The sequence below is a fragment of the Aotus nancymaae genome, unplaced genomic scaffold (genome assembly GCF_030222135.1).
Source record: "Aotus nancymaae isolate 86718 unplaced genomic scaffold, 86718_ANA_hifiasm-v0.15.2.pri h1tg000059l, whole genome shotgun sequence".
Lineage (NCBI taxonomy): Eukaryota > Metazoa > Chordata > Mammalia > Primates > Aotidae > Aotus > Aotus nancymaae.
The window spans coordinates 32851985-32876925 of record NW_026988473.1 but is presented as its reverse complement, the minus strand read 5'-3'; the positions used below and the strand labels follow the sequence as shown (position 1 = coordinate 32876925).

At 33.1% G+C, this 24941-nt stretch overlaps 1 protein-coding gene across 8 annotated transcripts in view; it reads left to right on the top strand.

Annotated features, from left to right (window-relative positions):
- Positions 1–24941, top strand: part of METTL15 (methyltransferase 15, mitochondrial 12S rRNA N4-cytidine) — a 308377-nt gene that overhangs the window by 88636 nt on the left and 194800 nt on the right. For all 8 annotated transcript variants that reach the window (XR_010338340.1, XR_010338341.1, XR_010338342.1 and 5 more), the window contains one exon: positions 5496–5632. Coding sequence is in view for 5 of the 8 variants with exons in the window: in XM_064365078.1 (XP_064221148.1) it covers positions 5496–5632 (137 nt within the window). In the remaining 3 variants the exon portion in view is untranslated. The remainder of the gene's footprint in view (positions 1–5495; positions 5633–24941) is intronic.

The following is a 24941-nucleotide window of genomic DNA, read 5'->3' as shown; positions in this document are numbered from 1 at the left end:
TATGTTAAATTCATTTTTGAGGATAGTCAAATGATATTCAAAAGAAATGAAAAGGCTAGAATATGAAGAATATTACCTATTATGCCTAGAAGTTTAGACTCTATCCTGTAGCTTTGGAGAGCAATTGAGGTGGTTTAAATGCAGATGTGACATGCTAAAATTTTACGTTAGAAAGGATAACCTGTTAACTGTGTAGCAAGAAAAATTAGAAGTGAGATTAGAGGAACGGGTATCAATTGTGGGCCTATTTCAATAGTAAAGCATGGGAATATATGGGCCTAAATTAAAGTGGGGATGGAAATATTCAAGACCTGTTACCAAATTAACAGAATTTGGTAATCAATTGGGTTTGAAGAATATGGGAGAGTGAGAAGATAAGATGAACTCTGAGTTCTCCCTAGCATTCAAAGATCAATTGAATTGTAACCTCCTCCAGTTTAGTCTATCTTGCTACAAACTGAAATAAATTTCTGGTTTTTGACTCCTTGTGGAATGTTATGTATATCTTTCTTATATTGCTGATTTATTTTTAACTAGTCTTATAGCTGTTTGTTTGCATGTCTGAAGACCCTCACCAGACTGGAAGCCTATAATGTAATTTCTACCTGTTATCATATCCTCTATACTGAATGTTCAGTATATATACAGACGCTTAATTAATGCCCAACATTTTTAATGGCCTCCTGAAAAAAAAATCCGTACAGTTAAGCATGTGCTTGGCACCTTTCAGTAGTCCAAAATGCAACTAGTTGCAAATAGGTGAAGTTTAACTAAAATTTTTTCAAAAACACTTTAATTCTAAAAATTCAAAATTAGCAATTGCTAGAAAATATTCTTAGGAAGAAATTTGAAATTAAAGTCAGGCCATATTGTTTCCAAATTAAGATGGGAACCTACTATTAAAAATCTTGCACAGATTGAAAATGACTAATCAACATTAGGAAAATGAAATTAGAAGATCTGCCCTTGTTTATGGCTAAAAATGTTTTCATGTTCAATTTCAACAGTGTTGTTCCAGTGTGAAAATTTCAATGATTAGAAGGATTGGATTGAAAAAAATAAATAATTTAATTATCTAGTCTCTGCAAGATGATCCTAGGTAAATGCCTTGATTTTTGTCAATCTTCATTTTCAGAGAGGAGTCTGAGATGAGTATCTTAAAGGGTACCAAATTCGAGTGGTATGAAAGTATAGGGCTATGTATTCTTTAGAAAGGTGGAACAGTATGTACAATAAATGAATTAAATGTGCATTATTTCCATGGGTCCTGATTGCTTTAACCACCTATGAGTCTATGATTTAAAATTTTTTTTTAAATTTCAGAATCAAATTGGAATCTGTAACCTGTCAACAAATCAGTCTTATCAGTAACTGTTACAGATAATAGGTGGACATTTATAGCAAACCATACACAAAATAATTATCTAAAAAGTTGGACATCTTGAGCTGAATTATAATTCTACTTTATGTGGTTCTTTAGTAATGAATGAGTCTTATATTTTGAAGAATGAAAACTACTCTATGTGGTCCTATGGTAATCAGTCTTATATATTGAACAATGTTTCTAGACTCGAATGCACAAATGAACATTGTTATTTTCACATAGTTCCCTGGGAGGCTGAGCTCCTTTATTTATATCACATTACTTAACCTACTGTTTTGCACTGATGCTGCCCTATTAAATTGGAGGTAAAGTTGGGGAATTGTAGAAATCAGGAATCTTTTTTCCTTAAACACTGGTTTGTGGTTGTTTTTTTTTTTTTACTTGAAATCACTCATTTTGCTTCTGAACCCCAATTATGTCTTACATTTTTTGTTCTTTCTTTCACTTTCGCCTTTTCTTCCTCTTTCTTCTTTCAGAAAGAACAGAGAATTTAGTGTTGGCGAGACCTGGTTTGGACTTCATTTCCCCTCACTTACTAGTTAATATGACATTTTCTCTCTGCACCTGAGTTTCCCTTTTTGTGTGTGTGTGTGAAAATGGATATAATGCCAGTTGTCTAATTCCCTCACAGAGTGTTTGTTAGACCAAGTAGGAAAACATCAATGCTTGGTAAACCATAAAGCAGTATGCAGATATAGACTTCATGTCTTTTTTTTTTTTTTTTTTTTTTGAGGCGGAGTTTCACTCTTGTTACCCAGACTGGAGTGCAATGGCGCGATCTTGGCTCACCGCAACCTCCGCCTCCTGGGTTCAGGCAATTCTCCTGCCTCAGCCTCCTGAGTAGCTGGGATTACAGGCACGCACCACCATGCCCAGCTAATTTTTTGTATTTTTAGTAGAGACGGGGTTTCACCATGTTGACCGGGATGGTCTCGATCTCTTGACCTCGTAATCCACCCGCCTCGCCCTCCTAAAGCGCTGGGATTACAGGCGTGAGCCACCGCGCCCGGCCTGACTTCATGTCTTAATAAGACACAGAGTGCTGGGTGAAAGAACACAGGTTTTAAGCCCAGATTCATCTCTATTCAATTCCTGCATTTGCCACTTACTAGTTTAGTGCAATCTTAGTTTGTAAAATGTATATGTAACATCTAATGACACATCCTTCGTGATTGTAATGATGACGTAGGTAATCTTTATAAATCTTTGTGAGATAAACAGGGGTATCTTTTATTCCCATTTCTTCTTAAATGAAACAATTGAAGCCTGACGAATTCAAGTGATTTGTTTAGGGTTATATGGGTAGTCAGTGACATAACCAGAATAAAGTTAGTATCAAATGTGAGGTTTTTTTTTAGATATATCAGGTAATTTCAAAGAAGGAATTCCATATATGTTTGGAGCACAAAATATACATTTGAAATATATATATAGATGAGATCCATAGAAGGGATACTTTGAAACATTCAGATTTATTTGTTCTCGTGCATTTCTTAGCCACAAAAATTGACCAGTTGCCTTATTTTATTTGCAACTCTTACAGATTTTAAACTGTGGTCTTGTGTTAGTGACCTAGAGGAAGGGAAAAACTAATTGACTCCCTTTTCAATTGTAGTGCTAGGTGGCTCATGAGGCCAAAGTATCACTATTATATGTGATGAACAATGAATATTAGAATTGTAAAAATGAGAGTTGATCGCTCCAATCATGTATTAACTCAGGGCTTATGGTGGGTTTCACTTCTAATTTTATAAATTCCATTTGTCGGCACTTTTTGCTTTCTGTGTTACACGTGACTGGTAATAATATATTTTTCCCCCTGTGGAAGCTTTCTTGATTGTCAGTATATCTTCAAGGGCATAATCATGATATATTAAAAAATAATCATGTAAATTATAATCACTCACATTTTTCAGACTATTGCTAATGATGCTGATTTTCCTTTAAATGCTAATTGGTACTTTCTTGTCTTGGGATAAGGGTAATCATATCTAACTTGTTTTATTTAATATACTTTTAGTTTAAGTCTAGTTATTGCATGGCTTGGTATTGATCCCATCACAAGGAAGTAGTTTATGATTTTGCCTGGGAAAAATATTATTTGGTTAAATTATGTTGAACTTATCAAAAGTTTTAAACAGATGTAATGTGTAGTGGAAGATTTTTTTTTTTTTTTTTTTTGAGACAGAGTCTTGCTCTGTCGCCCAGGCTGGAGTGCAGTGGTGTGATCTTGGCTCACTGCAACCTCCACCACCCAAGTTCAAGTGTTTATCCTGCCTCAGCCTCCTCAGTAGCTGGGACTACAGGCGTGCATGACCACACCTGGCTAATTTTTGTATTTTTAGTAAAGACAAGGTTTCACCATGTTGGTCAGGCTGGTCTGGACCTCCTGACCTCATGATCTGCCCATCTCGGCCTCCCAAAGTGCTGGGATTACAGGTGTGAGCCACTGCGCCCAGCCTATTGGAAGATTTTTACCGATTTGTAGACATATAAAATAAGTGATTAGCAAAGGAAATTATGATCTTGAGATTTAAGTGTTTCTAAAAATAAAAAGATATTGTTTAAAAATAGTGAAAAATATATTTTGCCATGCCTTTTGTGCTGATAGTGATAGAAGTTCAAAGTTAAGTTACACCAAAACATTTGTGTTAAAAAGCAATGATTGTACATTTTTACCTCATTTGTATCTTTTTATATTTTATGTCCATCCTCCAATTTTGATCAGAAGATTTCCTCCATGTTATTCTTTCAATAGCAGGCTAACATTTATTAGGACTTGATCAGAGTATAGGACTCAGCATGGTAGATAGGAGCCAAAAAATCAAAGCATAATTACATGCCCAATTTCTGACCACTCTCTCTGAAATAAGTGGAAACTTTCAGAGCAGGGACATATTCAAATCCATGACACGAATTTCCTTCTTATGTACCTTACACATGAACTTTAAGAAAACTGTATGTTTAGATATTTTTTAAGTCTAGGCAATAGACTTATGTTATTTGTCACTGTAGTCAATATTATTAGAGTAATTGTTTTTATTTGCATAACACCAGTGAAGTTTACTGAAAGGGCCCATTAAACTAAGAGCATAACTTTGAGGGAATACGTGGACAATGTCTTGTCTTGCACAATCAACCAACTTGTACACACATATGTTTCTTATGGTCCAGGTCTGGTTTCTTGTCAAATGTGACCTGACCGTTCTCTTTAGAGTATGGCCAAATAATATAGCCAAGAAGTAAATTCAGATTCAATTAACCATACTCTATGTCTGGAATGAGCCAAGCACTGAGTGATACGTACTCAAGTACATCCTATCCTGTTTCCTGGAAAAATTACTACTGACAAATGTTTTACTCTCAAAAGTGTTTTGATTTACATGAGAAATGACATGTTAACTTATCAATTAGGCAAGTGGTGATGATATTCTTTTCTTCTTCATTTTCTTTTTAAGTGCTAAAGACACTGGAATTTTGTGACTTTAAATAACTATCCCAAAGACATAGCTACTTAGTGTCAAATCTAGAATTTACCCAAAGCTTTTGACTTGAAAAGCTTTTTTTTTCAGTTCATATTTGTTATTTTGTTATTACAGATATAATCTGTAAGTTTGTCAGTTTTTCAGATTTTATCTGATTTGTCCTGTGCGTATTTATTGTTAAGGATGTTTATTCTATTTCTCTTTCTCTTTTTATCATTAATTTTCATTTAAAGCATTAATAGAAATTGAGATAAAATGAACCACACCAATTGTAAGCCGTCTCCAAATGAAAATTATTAAAAATGTTATTACCAGCTGGGTGTTGGACATGTTAAAGAGCTGGGAGCACAACAGTGTGACTAGTTTGACCTTATAGAGAGAAATATAAATTTGTCTTGAATTAGCCAGTCTGTGTCAGAGGTTATTTTACTGATACTCTGATCAGTGCTTTTGGACTGATCACTCATAATTGAGCCAGATTTCATATTATAGGAAAAATGATTGTAATTATTTTCCTATTTACTGTCAACTCTGAAAATCATTGTGTACTTCTAGAAATTGAGATAGTTGTCAAGAATAAGTTTTGTTTATGCTAAGTTGTAATTTTCTTTTTCTGTTTTGGCTAGATTTTTCTAGATATGACATTTGGTTCTGGAGGACACACAAAAGCCATTCTAAAGAAGGAGTCAGATATTGTTCTGTATGCCTTGGACAGAGACCCGACTGCTTATGCATTAGCTGAACATCTTTCAGAGTTGTATCCGTAAGTAATACCCTTGTATATTTATTTAATTTTGTTTCTGAGTGATTACAGAGCTTGATTTACCACCTTGGAATTTGTTCTGCTTTGCATGGGCTATATTTTACTCCATTAAATATTTTCTCTTTTTTTCCCCTAAAAGAATTAATGTAAATGATGATTTTAGTGCCATTTAAAGTAATGCTATTTTCCAATTATCCCTTCTGAATCCATATAAAGAAATACAAAAATGACTTCCACCTACGAGAATGAAAATGGTTGGAATCCATCTACAAATAATATTTTGACAATAACTCATGGCCAAAAAATAATTTTTAAGTATTTTTATGAGTTCATTTCTAAGAATTTAGCAAAGTAAATAAGTATGTGAGAATTCTCTGGAACTCATGGGGACATATACATTAACATAATGCAATTGATTCCTTTGAATTTTCTGAAATTCAGAAGTAAATCTAGAGTGATCTGTTCTTCTATCAGAAAAAGTCAGCTATAACTAAAGAACTTCTTCAAAATATATATTATCTGAATGAGTAGTGAAACCATCTGCCTTTAAAGAAACATTTTGAGTTAGGGAGTAGAGTTTACCTGATATGTTGTATAAAGGCATCATCCTATAAGAGAAAAACTTCTTAGAGCTAAGATGGCTCTCTTCAAATATATAAAGGACTGTTTTTAGGAATGGGAAATTGTGAATCAAGAAAATAGATGGGAATTTTAGAGATAATTTTGACTTGATGTGAACAGTAGTTCACATCGGAAGTTGAATTTTTGACTTGATGTGAACTAGAGTTTTCACTAGTTGTAGCTGTTCAACAACAAAATGGTCTCTTTGGTGAAGTTCCAAAAGTATGACAGTGGAAAACTTTAATCAGTCACTAAGAATAGAAAGTTCAATTCGTCATCTAGAATAGTATTTACATCCTTTTTCAGGTCCCAAACTCTCTGCAAATCTAATGAATGTTAGACTCTCCCCATAAGATTCTCCCCATATAACTCTCCCCATAAAACTGTAAATATATACACATAAGCTTTTATTTGCAAGATCACAGGAGTTGTGGAGCCCCTGAAACCTACCATTTGACCCTAGATTATTTCATTTCTTCCAAGAATGATATGAAGACGTGGTTTAATGACATGGTACTAATTTTTAATATTTTAAATCTCTCTGTCTTCTCCAGTGTAACTTAGATGCACCTTCTTTAAGAAGAAGTTTTATTAGAACATTCACATTTATGAAACATTGTATGAGTTCACTGGATTATGATGTGAACATTCATAAAGTATAGGCCTCGTTTATACAACAGTTCCTTTGTACCTGAGGAGAAGTGGATACCAAAATTCATGTTTGCTCAAGTCCCTTGTATAAAATGGTACAGTATTTGCACGTAACCTACACACATCCTCCTATATACTTTAAATCTTCTCTAAATTAGTTACCTAATACAAAGCAAATGCTGTTTAAACAGTTGTTATACTTTATTGTTTAGGGAAAAATGACAAGTAAAAAAAAGTTTTGTACATGTTCAGTATAGATGCACTTATTTTTTCTGATCTGCAGTTAGTTGAATCAATTGATGTGGAATACACAGATAAGGAGGGCCAGTCATATTTTGCTGTCATAGAAAAATAGAATTTTCCTAAGATATTGTTGTTTCTTAAGGCAATGATTCCTATTTCAGTTGTTTCAATGTCTCTTATTCCTTTAAACACCCCACTTTCTCAAATGGAGCTGAAAGTTTACAAATATTATCATGTGTAATTTTTTTTTTTTACTTAACAGGAACTATCAGACTATATATTCTTTTCAGTTTATAGATGTGGAAACTATTAGCCAGATAGATGAAGTGATTTGCTAAAAAGCATAAGCGACTTTATTGGGAGAGACCTGGGATATACATTCTACTCCCTAGTCTCATAATCTCATTGTATTAAATATTACTGCCTTGGCTTAAATCTTGAGACTTTTTTACTTCATTGACAAAATGATTTCTTTGTCGAACATAATAAATTAGATAAGAACAAGAAAACAAATCAGAGTAAACCAAGAAGAAGGAATTAATACAGATAAAAGCTAGAATCAAGGAAACTATAAACAAAAAAAGAAGAAAAAGTATAAAGGATAAACAAATCCCTAGAGATCATTCTTTGAAAATAGCAAAATCACTTTTGAGCCTGATTACTAGAGCTAAAATGTGTGAGTAAGATTGAGAGAGAAGACTAACCACAGATACATATAAGTTCATCGTAAGATCATATAACTGCAACTCTGGTAACTTATAAAACCTAGATAAAATGATTGATATTGATATCCTAACAAAATATAAAATTTGATTAATATTTATAAAATTTGAATGTCATTACCATAATAGAAATTAGAAGATAACTGAAGTATATAGAAAAAAAGCCCCTGACCAGATGGATTTGCAGTTATCTAATTGTGGAAAAAAAAAAAAGAGGGGAAAAAGGAATGCCTATTACACTAATTCTGACCATGGTAAATTTGGAAAGTTATTTCAGTGAATATTATGAATCTAGCATAATTTTAATACCCATCATTTTTTTTTTTTTTTTTTGGAGGCAAGCTCTCACTCTATTGCCCAGGCTGGAGTGCAGTGATGCCATCATAGCTCACTGCAGCCTCTATTTCCTGGGCTCAAGTGATCCTTCTGCCTCAGCTTCTCAAGTTGGGACAACAGGTATGCAGCTGGTTAATTTTTTATTTTTAGTAGAGATAAGGTCTCTTCCTGGTTGCTCAGGCTGGTCTTTAACTCCTGAGCTCAAGTGATCATCCCACCTCGACCTCCCAAAGGACTAGGGATTATAGATAGGAGCCACCATGCTTGGCCTAATACCATATCTTGATAGAGACAGTATAAAATGGAAAAAAAGTCTAAGTTTGCTGAACTATAGAAATATAAAAATTGAAAAGAAAATACTAATATATCTAATTCACCTGTAATTTAATTAAAACAGTAATACCTATGGCCTAATGAAGTTTATTTCATGAAAACAGGACATTCCATGTCAGGCCTTAATCAATGATAGATTGATAAGCATGACAATAATCAGCTAGCTATTCTTATTAAAATTTCTGTTAAATATAAGGAAAGTACTTAAATGTAAAATATTCTCAATCAAGGACAAGCAGTAATTATTTTCCTAAAATGTGAAGTACTATAACTATTTAAGACAAAATTAGGATGTAAATAGGATTTAATTTCTATAAATATTATTTCTCTACATTTTTTCAAGGTCTGACAAAGGCTAATGAAAGTTAGAATATTCTTCTTATAATGATTTACTGAAGAGTTCAAAACTCAAACTACATAAAAATTAATAAGATGAAAAGATGATTAGATAAAAATTTCAAACTCTATTCAGAATAGAAGAACTCTAGGGACAAAAAGGAAGTAATCTCTTTCTTTTCCAACATAAGGGTCACAGTTGATACCCCTATAACAAAGACAGGTTGACAAGAGAAAAGAATAGCAAATTTATCTGATCAACTGACTGAGTTGGAGGAACTCAAGGCTCTGTATGCAGCATTCTTTTCTCCTGGCTATGAAGGCAGGACTCCTGTGGAATGAGAGTGTCTTAATTTCGTTATGGCCATCTACTACAGAAAGAAGTGGGGTAGGCTAGAGTAATATTTTAGGCTTTGAAGCTGGCTTTGGAGAAAAAAGGTTCTGGTTTCTATGGGGGAGGTTAGAGTAATATTTTAGGCTTTAAAGCTGGCTTTGGAGAAAAGGGATACTGGTTTCTATGACCCACCTTGGGGAAGAGGGATTCTAGTATCTTGCCTCTGAGGAGTATGAGAGACAGGAGGTAAAGAGGTAGTCAGAAGGTAACTTTGCTTCTAAGGCTGCTTCTTAGTCCTTCATTTGAGGGTATTGTTTTCTGAGCCCCAACAGTACCTAGAAAGGGAAATGGGAAAAAATAGGCTATACACAAAAGCAGCTAAAATTATATAAAATATTTAGTAATAAATTTAACAAAAAGCAAACTTCCAAATGAAAGAAAACTATAATCTTTTTGAAGGGCACACAAGAAGATGTGAACAAAAGGGAAGACATATTTGTTTCGAGGTAGAGAGAATTAATATTATAAAAAGAGGGTAGAGTGAAGAGGTTCATGCCTGTAACCCCATCACTTTGTGAGACCAGGGCAGGAGGATCTCTTGAGCCCAGGAGTTAGAGACCATTCCTGGCAACATAGCGAGACACCATTTCTTGCAGAGAAATGGTGGTGTGCACCTGTCGTCCCAGGTACTCAGGAGGCTGTGGTGGTACTAAGGAAGTTGAAATTGCAGTGGGCTGTAGTTACGCCATTGTACTCCAACCTTGGCAGCAGAGCAAGATCCTGTCTCAAGATCTATGTAGGTATGGATGGATGGATGGATGGATGGATGGATGGATGCAGGATGGATAGACAGATTAGAAAGATATGAATAAAAAGAGTTAATGCTCTAGAAATTCATATATACATGTATTGCACATGTATATTGTTTTTTAAATTTGGATGATGTGATCCTTAGTTTATATGGGGCAAAAAGTGACAAGATGTCTTTTGAATTAAAAAATGAGAGGAAACCTGCCTTACCAGATGTCAGATTACACTGTAAAATAATTGTAATGAATCAATAAAACATTGATAGAAGAATAGGCAAGTAGATTAATGGAGAAAAGAATCCAAAAATTGAGTCTGCTAAACAAAGGAATTTAGTTGAAGATAAAATTATTTTAATTCATTGAGAAAGTGGTGGATTATTAAATAAATGATGCTGTTACAGTGTCTGTCAGACTTGAAGAAAATAAAATAAACCAATTTAAAAATTTTGATTTAAAAATAACTTCTAGATGGTGCAAAAAATATGTGAAAATTTGAAAATGCAAGTTCTATGAGAAAATTGGAGAGGCTACATCCACAATCTAGGGGTGAGACTCTTCTTAAGACTAGAAATCGTAGATCTATAAAATATGATTATATAATTTTTAAAAACATGGCAAGAAGAGTTTGGTAATTTCTAACAGCTAATTTGGAAAATAAATGTTAATAATATAGAAGATAGGAAAAAGATTGATATATAGGAAGAGTTCTTACAAAACTAGAGAGAAGAAAAAACCTATAGAAGGGTGATTCGTAAATGATTAAACTATGAAAAGATGCTCCAGTTCAGTAGCAATAATGAGGGCAATAAAAATAATAATGGTATAATACACCGGAAAACGTAATTTTGCTAGTGAGGATATGCAGAAAAAGATATCTTCATCTATTTTGGGTGGATATCTCTTAATATAATATATATATAATCTGCTTAGAACCTATTCCATCTAAGTAAAAGAATATCTAAGGAAAGTTTTTTTTACACTTCCTGTGAGCTTTATGCATATATCGCTTGTATATATAATCATGGAGAACTTGAGAAAGACAGGATTAACAATGGAGGGAGGTTCAGGGAAAGGGAAAACAATGATTAAGTAAAACCTAGAGATTGTATGATTACATCTCTGCATATATATGCAAAATAGAAAATACAGAGTAATGTTATATATATAATTTATTAATATCCACATATGTAGTAATAAAGTATGCATGAGAAAGAAAAACACAAATTTGGGTTTGGGATTATTGCTGGGAATAATGGATAGATGGATAGTTGGTTGAAAGGATGAATAGATAAGATAGATTGCATATCTTCTTAAAAATATTTATGTAATTACAACCTGTAGTAGAGCACACAGTGAAACATGTTGTCATTTTAATGTGAGTATCTTTTGAAGAAATATAGAAATTTTTTTCTTTTATTTATTTTGCTGTTACTCTAAAAGAAGAGTTAAGTTTCTCTTTAAAAATCTCATGTCCTTTATTCTGTCAAAACTAAGTCAGAAATAGAAACTAACATTTTTACAGAAAACTGAGAATTCATGGGAAGGCTGAGTTTTAGGCTAACCCGTTTTAGCTCTTTCAGAAAAGATGACATGTCAGATCACCTGTTGTTTGAAGACTGAAACTTTTCCCTATTTCCTCTGAAGACTGACTGTATAAGAGGAAACACATTTAAATTGGAGCAGTGAGGTGTTGGTTGACTTTTTAACGTAGTAGAAGATGGATGTTGGAAGACAGTTTTAAAAATCAAAGTTTTTTATCTTCTGAATTTAGAAATAATACATACTGTGTATACTAAGGTTAGAGAATATATGTATGTATAAAGAAAATGAAAATCATTCCATCATTTTACTATTATTTTAAGTGGATTCGAAAAATATAATGACCTGTTATTTTCAACATTTTATAAAAGTAGATATGCTTACTGGGGTAAATATATAATAGAAAAATATAAACTCACCCATGATTCTACCACTTTAGGTAATCAACGTTAGTGGTTTTATGTCTTTCATCTTTCTAATTGTCAGTATTTCATTATATGTACTATTTCTTATTTGAACTATTAAGGACACTTTCACTTTTTGTACGTCTAAAATGTTAAAATATCCTGGCAAAGTTTCAAATTCATTTTGATTAATTGTATTAAATGCATAATTTGTTATAAAGAATTGACATCTTTATTTTGTATCCCAATCCAGAAGGCAGATGTATCCTTCCAGTTATTCTGGTATTTTGTGTTTCTTAGTGAATTTTTTTCTAAATTAAAATTATAAAATGCAGGAAAGTATTGAGAAAAATACTAAAATAATTCATAGTACTAACACCAGTGTAAACAGTTGGAATATTTCCTTCTAATTACTTTGGTTATCTATGCAGATATGTTCATATATGCCACATGTATATATATTTTGCTAAATTTACTAAATGGATTCTACATATATATTATCAGCAAATTCCTGTTTCATTAAATTATTTTAAAACACATGATTTTAGTGGTTTTAGAGTATTGTTATCTATATTCATATTGTTGGTTATTTAATTAACAGCAAATACCTGATGTATTTTGCGTAAACAAATCTGAGTGTGTTTTCTATAAAAGGGTGGTTATATCAGGATACACCTGTTTTGTATTTTTTATTTTTGTTTTTTATTTTGTGTTTTATTGAACTTTTATAATTTCTTGTGTTCATTATATATATTTGGTTTTACCTTTTTACTAATGATTTAGTGACATGCCTTTTATTTTTTAATTTACTTATTTTTTAATTTAGTACTTTTTAAGATAAAAAGTATTTAAACACTTTTTAAGTATGCAGAATAAAATAATATTCATTGATTATCCACCATCATGTAAGTTGACAAATTAATACTCCTTTATTTGTATTTTTTCTTCTTCTGCTACCCTACTTCTCGGCATTTTAAATACTATCTTGGGTTTCAGATACATCTTGTGATAACTATTAGTTAGCATTTGCATTTTTGGCTATATTATCTAAAATAATTCTTTACACTTAAGTCATTATAATTTATTTCAATGAGCCTACTAGCCTTTTTATGATATGTTCAGTACCATTTTGAGTTCATTATGTGGGTTCATGTCTCAGTAAATTGATTATATCTTTATTTAGTTTTTCTATAAATATGCAGAAAGGATACATCTAAGCTTTTGTTTACCTGAGGAAACAGTGTTTCTCATGCCTTCTTACCTGGGCAATAAATTGATAGAGTATAGTATTTGGGAAATTTTATAGATATCACTCATTTTCTTCTGGTTGTTGTATTGTGGAGGTCTGAGGTCAAGCTAGTTTTTTGTTTGTTTTTTTTTTTCTGTTCCTTGAAAATCTGTTTCTCACTTGTTCTTTTCAACCCCAGGCTGGATGCTTATTAGATATAGTTCTTTGAAAATTTTTGATATTTATAAATTTTACTTAGAAATATTACTGATTGGTCACTTTTAGTTAATTTTCTTTATACTCCATGAACAGTTTTTGTCCTGTGGATCAGGTCTTTCCTCTACAAAGATGACTTTTTGTTTCAGTATTTTCTCTACCCTTATTTCTATTTTCTACCTTATGAGCCTTATTATTTGTTGGTTAGATGTATCTTATCTGTCCTGCATGTCTTTTATTTAATCTCTTAGTGTTTCCAGCTATTTTCACTTTACTGCAGTATTCTGCGAAATCTCTTTGAGATTATTCTCTGGGTTAAGGATTTTATTTTCTATAGTATTGTTTATGGTTTTTACTGTCAATATTGTTCAAGTTTTAATTGAGCTATTAGAAGTTATAATCTTATTTAATTTGTTGACTTTCTGTTTTCTGCTAAATCCTTTTTATATCTTCTCTTATCATTTCATTTCTATGTTTTATTTGTGAAGTGAGTATACACATCAAGGAACAGGTTCCTTCTAGTGCTCTCTTGTGTCTCTGAGGCAATGGGTGTGAATGGAACATTCTTAACCTTTTTCCTAACTGGCTCCACTGCCTTGAATCAAAGTTCAAACTAACATTTGGTAAGAAGAGGTAGGTTTTCTGTATTTTGCCAGATCTTTGGGGACTATTTTTAGTGATTTATACTATTTGAACTTTCATTGATTTGTTTTCAGAAAAGATTAAACAAACAAATTATATTACTATGGAGCAAAAAGAGGGAAGCCAGCTAACATAGTAATATGATTAGAGAGTTACAAAAATATTTATCCATATAATATAATCTATTCTAAACTACCCACATGATCTCACTAAGTTGTGTAGTCTTATTTTCTAGCACTTGAAGTTTATAATTTTCCTTCTCTTTCTTTTAAGCCACCATTTTTAATTTTTGGTCAAATTTACACAGGAAGCTAGAGCAATGACAAGTCTAGAACTCATATCATCAGGTTTGCTGCTTGTATTCTTTCTACCCCACTACAGTATTCTTCAAGAAGCAATTTAGTCACATCGTTGAACAGAGTCAAAACTGAAACCCAGGCATTTTGACTCCAAGGCCAATGTAAAATCACATAAAAGAATAAAAAGCCCTATCTACCTAAAATTTAGACTTCTAAGATTAGATATGAGACACAGTTGTTATTAATCTTACTAACCGTGGGAGGTCTGTTCTGTCATGCGCTATCAAAGTGAAAGAATTTTCACAAATTTAAACAAGTATGAAAAAAGACAACTTGGAAAAATTAACTAGACCATTTTGAACTATTGATGATGGTCTGTTACCTGTTAATTGTTTTTGGTAACACAAACATAACTAAAACAGGATATTGTATTTTATCCCATTGAATATTATTCAATATAACTTTTGCCTAGAAGATGTTAGCCTTGTAAGCTGAAGCTGTTTGTTTGAGGAGGTAAAACTTGACTTCAGTCTACTAAACATAGTCCCATGGCTTGAGCCATATATGTTTATTCCATAAGTATGTAAGTTACTAAACCACTCTGCTACTCAGTTTTCTCATCTTTAAAAATGGAGACAATAATAGTACATGCTTCGTAGAAATGACAGAATTAGGCTTAGACCACTGTGTAGAGTATCTTATTAATGAGTCATGAAATCATTTATTGGGTCCTGATCAGAATTTAATGGAATGGAATAAGAATATCATAGTACATCACATGAAGATAAATTAAGTATTGTTGTATATTAAGTGTTCATTGAAGACAAACTATGTCTAACACATGTCATATCCCTGCTTGGATATGCTATTTTTTAATTTAATTTGTGCCAGAAACTTAGAAGATATCTGAAACTTCTTTATTTCTAGCTGGTTCCTCCCTCTTTGAACTCATCTGGATCTGGCTTATTTCAAATGTCCATCCCCACAGATGTGAGAAAGTAGTCTAGATTTTAGAATCAAACAGTCTTAATTTAGAGTCTTCGTTCTGCCTCTTTCTAGCTATGAGATTTTTAGATCAATGACTTAATCTTTCTAAGTCTGTATTTTTATACCTTTAAAATGAGGTATTATTAATACCTACCTCATGGGCTGTTATGAAGACTAAATAAGTTTATGCAATTAAATTGTTGATTATAAAATTGTTTAATAAATGTTAGCTGTGGTTGCTTTATTATAATTATTATGTAAGTTAATACATAGTTATACTAATTATTATTGTCATTATGCTAAGAGCTTGGAAAGTTTCACTGGCATACACCAAGATGATGATGGGCAATTATTTCCTATCTTTACCTGCTTAGTTCCTTAACATGCACAGATAGAATTGTTTTAAGATTTGAGGCCTGGAACACTGCATTCAACTTCCCTCACCTTGTAAAGTACTCTGGCATCTGTCTTTTGTTATAAACTTTCTTCCCTTGTCAGTGTAAATACTGAATGCTGTGCCTGTGCAATGGTCTGAATATTAGTGTCTTCCCCAAATTCCTGTGCTGGAACCTAATATTATTGAGAAGTGAGGTCTTTGGGGAAGTGATTAAGTTATGACTATTGTACCCTCAGGAATGGAATTAATGGTCTTATAAAAGATTGTAGGGAGCTGCTTTGTCCTTCTGCCATGTGAGGATACAGCAAGAGGCTCCCTTTAAGCAGGGAACATGCCTTCACCAGACACTAAATCTGCTGGCATTTTGATCTTGGACTTCCCAGCCTCTAGAACTATGAGAAATAAATTTCTGTTTCAATAAATTACCCAGTCTAAGATGTTTTGTTATAGCACCCTGAATGGACTGAGACAGCCTGTTACAATTACAGACACTACTGTGTTGAGCTGTATTATTGTCTTGTTTTAACCCCCAGACTTACTTTTTATGATTTTGATTTTTCCATCACTTTTTGGCTTTAGATAAAAATAACTAATATCATACGAATGTTATGAATCAATCAGAAGTTCTTTCTTATGTGTCTCCTATTCTTTGACTCTCTCCTGTATTTATATGCTGCTGGCTTTCTGGAATCTACTTTTTTCTCAGTAAAGAAGGTGGAAGGTTTTGCAAGGTTTAATTTTTAGCCATTTCTTGTTCTGAAGCCTGAAAATTCTGCAAGGCTAATTCCTGGGTCACTTTCATTATTTGTACATTTAAATTCATTGTTGATTAATTAGCTTATTACTGACATAAGGAGACAGAATCTGTGTTTATTTTAAATAAAGTCTTTTTTTGTCTTAGACAAATACATATTTAACTATAGACCAATATATTATAATTAACACCTCTGCATCCATTCCTAAGTACTGTTATATATTTATTCTCAGAATATTTGGCTTTAAGTTTCAAAACTGATTCATGGAAGTCAATGTGAATGTTTGAAATGCAAATGATATTTATATTATGATAACTATGAGAAAATGAATTACCTCTTCACAAACTTGAGATAATCCATTTTTATTGCCTACGTCATTTGAACATATCCATATGGTACAGGATAAGAATAGCAGCTTGTTCAGTACAAGAATGACTATACCTAGAAAGACTTCATTTTATCTTGGGTAAATAATACATATTTAGAGACATATTCTATTACATATGAGAAAATTTTAGTAGAACCCTTTATGTTTGGGCTTCTGAGTTATTAAAAGAATGAAAACAATAGTTGTATTTTCTCTAAGTCATCAACTAATTAAATCAAAATGAGTTTGCTATAATTACATGTATAATCCTCCTGTTCTCGACACCCCCATTTTTGCCTGATATTTAAAGTAAAACTGAGACAAACAGCTGCTGGATTGGATTATCTGCTTTAGTATTTTCTTTCTATTTTTTCCTGAGAGAATACAATCTAAATTTAATGCACAATTCAATGTACATTTTAGTGCCTGCTGTGTATGGGGAAATAGACTTGGCATGGGGAATGCTCAGAAGCTCAAAATAAGGCCTGTGTACCACAAGACAGAGCTCATTATCTAATAGATAGACAAGTAAACCTCTGTGAGATCAGGTAAGTAAATCTCCTGGAAGGGAAATTACCAAACATATTCTAAATTCAAACTTAAATTATTTGGGGAATATATACTCTTATTTTCTCTGTTAGCATTGTTGCTGATTTAATTCAATTTAAGATACTGTTTTGGGGCAGATATTAAACCATATTCTGGTATTACAGCTGGATAAAAGCTCCACATAATGACTTCTTACTTTCTCAGGAAAGACAGATAATTAACAAGTATTTATTTAAGATAAATGCCAGGACCCAAAAATAATAAATGCCAAGGTAATATGCCTTGCCTTTATAGCATGGAATAACTATGTTATTTAAATAAAATATCATTTCAACAAATAATTACAAGAAGGAAGAGTACTTATTATTACATAGAATATATTGTGGACATTTCATAGGAGAAATAAAATATAAAATAATAAGATGTCACGGATTAAGGTATCGTTGATCAAATTAAGTAAGCTATTCAAAGAATACTTTTATAAAACAGGCTTTTTTTCCTATGGTAAAATTCTTACAGTTTTTCAATGATGCATCATTACTTTCAGAATAAAGTTAAACTTTTCTGCTTACCACAGGGGGCCATTGAGGATATGACCTTTCTTTTCTCTAAATTCATCTCTTATGACTTTACAACAGTCTTCTCCTACCCTCCTTGAAATCTAAACTACTTGTACATTAATTCACAATGTTGTGCCATATCACTCTCCATGTCTATGTGCTGTTTATTTACCTAGTGTTATTCACCCCACTTGGGTTTCAAGACTTGGCACTATTTTCTCTGTGAAATCACCCAGATACTTCCAATTTGATTTAAATTTTTCTCTCCTGTTCCTTAGCACACCCTGTGCCACCTTTATCCAAACTTTTCATCATTCTGTCGGTTTACTTCCATATATTATATGCTCCTTGAAGTATTGCTATGTCTTAACAGACTTTGTACTTTCAAAATTTTCTATAGTTCCTGGCACATAGGATATACTCAATATCATAATGAATGGATGGTTAGATGAATAAATGAATGGATGATGATTTTTCATTTTCTATATCAAATGTATAAAATAGAAATTAGATATAATGGGCTGAGTTTATCTTAATTTGCATTGTACAATATAAATAGAACCTTTAAAAATATCTAGACTACTCTTTAAAATACGTTATAAGTCTAGGTCTAAGTTCTAGAGAGGATTGTGGAGTAAACTGCAGATTCACTTTCTCAGTAAATATTTATGTAGTAATGTTAAGTGATAAACCCTGACTAGATATGCCATATCTATCTTCCAATGAGGTCAAAATCCTTACTACTAGCTTTTACTATGGAGAAACTAGTTTTCACTACTATTTCCACTTGCAGTCCTGTACCAAAAGAATCTGTATGGGAATTATATATATTATTACTAGAAAAAGATATTTAGATACTCTATATTATAAATAAACTTTAATTTTGAATAATACTAGTTTGTTTTCATTGAATCTGAAAAATTCATATTTGGCATACAAACTCCTATACATAAGATTAATCATTTTTTTGAAAGAAAAAAAGGTATACTATATAATATTAAGTTGTTATATAATTAAAGATATTTAGATTCATGGAATAATTTAAAAAGTACTTTTCTTATTAACACTTTTATTTCTTTTGTGTCTTGGAGCATGTTTCGTATCAGCAAGTATGTTAAAAGGAACATATTGTGGGCAGCATGTAGGCTCAGCGTAGGATTCTCTACACTAAAATTTTACAATGATATTGGTTAATTGCTAGTTTTCAGGCACCTTTCTAACCTCCTTTTTAGTGGGTGTGAAAGGGTTTATTTGTAAGAGATACTGCTACTGACAGAATTTTATCTTTTCTCCTGGAATCTCAACAGCTACTCCCATGTTACAGGCATCCCCAGAAAGCTCGTCAAAGGATTTCCACCCACACTGAATATCTAACAGGGCTTGACCCATTTTTTTTCTCTTATTAATATAGCAGCATACACATCATGAGGAAAAATAGAATAAAAGCTTGTCTAAGCTTGGAATTTCAAAAAATTATCTACCTGTTTGCAGGGAATTGAAGTGGACAACAAAATTAGCCTTTATTTTATTTTTTTATTTTGCCCTTAACAATCTCATGACATTAAGGAATCACATCTAATTTCATGAATACAGTTTTATTTTGAGTGACTTAAAATGTACATTTATATTCTCAAGTGCAGTGAATGTAAATGCCAAAAATGGAGTACACTATAAATCAGGAGCTCTCCTTTTTACTCAATTTTTAGGACACAATGTACTGCTTAATAACATACTTAATAATTAACTCCTTTGGAAGCAATCAGGATAGTTATAAGACAGGATAGGAAAAGATATGTTTAAAGTAATTTTGCTTGTATAAATGACTGCATTTCTTTGTTTATGTAAACCAGAAGGCTTTTTTTCCCCTTGTGTGGCATCCAAATACTCATATATATACTGTGGCTAATTTTTTTTTTAACTTAAATGATAAAAGTCTCTCTGGAATACAGGATTACTTTCAGTCTTCCCTCAACTCTCTGACATTGGGCAAGTTACTCTAAGCCTCAGTCACCTCATCTTCCTTATGGTGAGTAAGGTATAAGTGATAAAATAATAATTATTTAAATAAAATGCTAATTATTGTTACCATAGCAGTTGTTTCTCCTGCTTTTATTAATTTGGAGTCAGTCACTCAGCTAACATCGAAGTACAATTAGAGTGGTGAAGAATACTTCTCCTTTGTAGTATGTTATCCGTTGTCTATATTCACTGTTTTGAATTCCTCCCCCTCTATTCTTTCTTAGACTCCTCCAGATAAGGCTTTCAACTGCCCCACCCCACAACTCTACCAAAACTCTTCTTGTCAAAGACCCTGGTGGTATCCACAATGCCAAATTCAGCGGTTAGTTCTCAACTTAGATAAACACATAAGCCATGTGCCATAGTTGACTGCTTCCTATTCCTTCAAATGATTTTATTTGGATTCTTTTTTTTTTCCCCTGTCTGGACTGTTCCTTCTCAGACTCTTCATGTGTCCTTTCTCCTTTCCTCCTAATATTTGTTCTTCTTCAATGCTCATTCTACAGACCTCTTTTCTATTTACACCCATTCCTTCAGTAATCTTACCTAGTCTCATACGTAACTATCTACACAGTGATGACTCCATGTTTTTTATCCTCAGCCTTATCCATCCAACTGCTTAGTTAGCATTTCCACTAGCTGGCTAATAAAAATCTCAGATCTAATATGTTTAAACAAAATTTTTGATCTTCTCCTTACAACCTGCGTTGCCCTGAGTCCAACCTATCTGTTAAAGGCAATTCTAGCTTTTCTATTTGCTTAGGCAAAATAAAATTCTTTTAATCAAAAAAAAAAGAATACTCATCCTTTTTATATGCCAGTACACTTCTGTCGGAAATCCCATTAACTCTACCTTCAAGGTGTATATGAAATCTGACCCATACCTATCACCTTAGCATTACCACCCTCGTCCAGGCCACCATCATCTCCTAACTAGAATTTTGTCTTTTGACTTGACTCCCAGCTTCTGCCATTAAAATACTTCTATAGTCTCATACACCATGGAATATTATGCAGCCATTAAAAACAAGGAGTTCACATCCTTCGTGGGGACATGGATGAACCTGGAAAACATCATTCTCAGCAAACTGACACAAGAACACAAAATCAAACACCCCATGTTCTCACTCATAGGCAGGTGTTGAACAAGGAGAACACATGGACACAGGGAGGGGAGCACTATACACGGGGGTCTGTTGGCGGGGAGGGGGGATAGCGGGAGGGTGGGGAGTTGGGGAGGGATAGCATGGGGAGAAATGCCAGATATAGGTGAAGGGGAGGGAGGCAGCAAATCATACTGCCACGTATGCACCTATGCAACAACCTTGCATGTTTTTCACATGTACCCCAAAACCTAAAATACAATAAAAAAAAAAATACTTCTATAGTCTCAACAACAGGGCAAGTTATCCTTTTTAAAAACAAATTAGATCATGTTTTTTCTTTGCTATGTGGAACCCTGTTTTTTTTTTTTTTTTTTTTTTTTTTTTAAATAGAGTCTTGCTCTGTTGCCAGGCTAGAGTGCAGTGGCGCAATCTCGGCTCACTGCAACCTCCACCTCCCAGGTTCAAGCAATTCTTCTGCCTCAGCCTCCCAAGTAGCTGGGACTACAGGTGCCCACCACCATGCCTAACTAATTTTTCTAATTTTAGTAGAGATGAGGTTTCATCATGTTGGCCAGGATGGTCTCGATCTCTTGACCTTGTGATCTGCCCGCCTCAGCCTCCCAAAGTGCTGGGACTACAGGCATGAGCCACTGCGCCTGGCTGGACCCCTGTTTTTTTATTCCATTCCAGCCCCACGAGCTGCCCAGCTGCCTTCTTGTTCTTTAAGTACTCCTAGCATGTTTGCACTTCCAAACCATCTCCACTTCCCAGAAATTCTGTGGCACATTCCTTCATTTCTTTCAGGTCTCTAATTGAATGTCTTCTGTCAGACTTTTCTGTGTAAAGTATCAAATTTATGCCTCAACCCCAGTATTTTGTAATTCCTTACCCTTGCTTTATATTTTGTCTACAACATTATTGCCCTTTGGCATAGTACAGATTTGTTATAAATAATTATTGTCTATTTACCCCAACTATAATATAACTACCATGACAGCAGAAACATGTTTCCCTTACTGATATAGATCTAATACCTATAACAGTTGCTGGTCGTAATAGGGTATCAATAAATACTTGATACCCTATTATTGAAGGAGCAAAGGGATCAATCCAGTAACAAACATAGCAAGTAAAATAGAAGAGATGCCTCTGATCTACTGCATTATAAATGATACAGTTACAAATATTCTTTAAATAAAGTTGCCCTGTAATACTTAACTTTTCATGAGCTACTTCAGTTTCATTAAAACTAAGTAAATTCATACGTTAACACATTCATTCATTCATTCAATGTTAATTATCATGTAAAAATCAGCTATACTTTGTTCATAAATATTTGTTAAATGAGAAGAATGTACTTTAACAAAGGTATATAATCTACAAAGATTTCTGAATAATCAAGGATTTTAATATGGGTGTCTTTTATATGGATTAGACTATGAAACTACAGTTGTAAAAATAACAATAGCTCAACATTTCAGCAAAACTTAACAATCTCTAATGTACATTCACATTCATTTATTTCATTTCATCACATTGACTGTAGAATATTAGGATTAAATGTAGGATTAGGATTTCTGTAACAGTTTTTGAGATGAAGTAACAGAGATCCTGTCATACAACAAATAACTTGTTCTACTAGGATTAAAATCTTAATTTATCCCTCAGGCTTAGTGCTTGTTCCTCTAAAATACACCTCATCTTTTAATGATTGATCTGCATTGATGTATTGGCAATCTTTTAACTTGTCCTAGGTTTCCCAACATTTAGCTTGACTCAGTCTTAACCAGCTTTTTATCAGATGTTAAGAGGATTTAAAAGATAGGAAACAAGGCCGGGCGTGGTGGCTCACGCCTGTAATCCCAGCAGTTTGGGAGGCCGACACGGGTGGATCACGAGGTCAAGAGATCGAGACCATCCTGGTCAACATGGTGAAACCTCGTCTCTACTAAAAATACAAAAAACGAGCTGGGCATGGTGGCGCGTGCCTGTAATCCCAGCTACTCAGGAGGCTGAGGCAGGAGAATTGCCTGAACCCAGGAGGTGGAAGTTGCAGTGAGCCAAGATCGCGCCATTGCACTCCAGCCTGGGTAACAAGAGTGAAACTCTGTCTCAAAAAAAAAAAAAGATAGGAAACATAGATGATAGAGGAAAGGCATAGGGGATAGCCAAGTCTTTTGAATAGTTAGAGAAATATGGATAAAACAATTGAATAATGGATGACCCTTTTAATTGTCTAACATGTTTCAAACTTTTTTAAAAAAGCAAAATGTACTTATTTAAGATTTGATTGTCAGAAAATAAAAGCTGTATTTTTAAAGAGCTTATATATTTCTCAAAATAATGATATACTCAGTATTTTCTTGAAGTACTCTTTTATTCTAGGAAAAAGGTCATTTGCTCATTTATTCAGCATATATTTATTGAATACCTACAATGTGTCAGGCACTTTCCTCAGTGCTTGGGATAAATCAGTGAATAAAAAGAACCCTGCCACTATGGAAGTTAACTTCTAGTAGGGCAGATCCTATAATAAGCAGAGTAGGTCAATTGTCTAATATATAAGAAAGTGATACTTGCTATGAAAAACAACCCGAGAAAAGCAAAGGGTTATTGGGAAGATGGGTTTGTGAATAAAGCTAGTTACAGTTTTTCATACAATAAATAGAGTCTCAAGAATAAGACATATTGGCAAAGGCTTGTAAGAGGTAAGTAGTTAGAATGGGGATAAATCTGAGTAGATAGCATTCAAGCAAAGGAAAAGCCAGAGTAAGGTAAAGACCTCAAAATTATACCACGTGTCTAGTGTTTTCAAGGAAAAGCAAGGATGCCCACATGGGGAGCATATAATGAGCAAGAAGAGTGGTAAGAGTAAAAGATGATGTCAGAAGGCTAATGGGAATAGGGGAGGGTGGTAGTGCTCAGATGACTGATCATACAAGAGCTTTTTAAGCCATTGAATGAACACTGGCTTTTATTCTAAGTAAAATGGGAAATCATTGCAGAGTTTTGAGCAGAGGAATGAGTGACATTGTCTAACATGTTTTAAAAGCATTATTCTGACTGCTATGTTGAGAACACTCTCAAGGAGCCTAGGGCAAAAGCAGGGAAGCTAGAAACAGGGGTCCATTAAAATATTATAAATAAAAGTCTCTGTTTAAGGTTATAATGTGGACTAAAATTTTGACAATGTCAGAATCAGGTATTTGTTATTTGTATAGAAGAACTATACATATGTTTGCATGTTATTAGCATATACTTATTTGTCAATCATTATTAAGCATTCATGTTAAAATTCTTCTGTTACTATATTTAGGTTTATTGATTTCCTCTCATGCTCCATTTCTGCTCTGGAATATGAGCTCCTCAAAGACAAAAATGTCTTATTTTCCACTGTATCCTCAGTGCTTAAAGTTTGTTTCTCGAATTAAATCAGAAAAGCCCAAATGCCCAGTTCGTATGCAAAAATTATGGAAAGAGAGAGTGAACTAAAGGGCAAATTCTAAATAGTAAACTTGAGTCAATGATAATTTAGAGAACATGACTCCTAGAATATAAAAATGCCCATTTTTCTAGAAGTAAGAAAATAATTGTATCTGATTATAAAGTCATATGGTCGTTTCCTTTATTCTGAGTTTATCATATTACTGCTTTCCACTTTCATCAGTGTCTTTCCTTTGTTTTATGTGTACAATTCTAGTTTTTCCTTACTTGGGTTTCTGTACCTATTTTAATTTTAAATGATAACAACAGTTTGAAGAATTAGGAAAGAGGACTTTAAAGCCGATCTGACTAGTGATTTTCAAAGCATTCTCCATGAACCCTGGAGGAATGTTTTTCTCATTGCAGTAAGAGG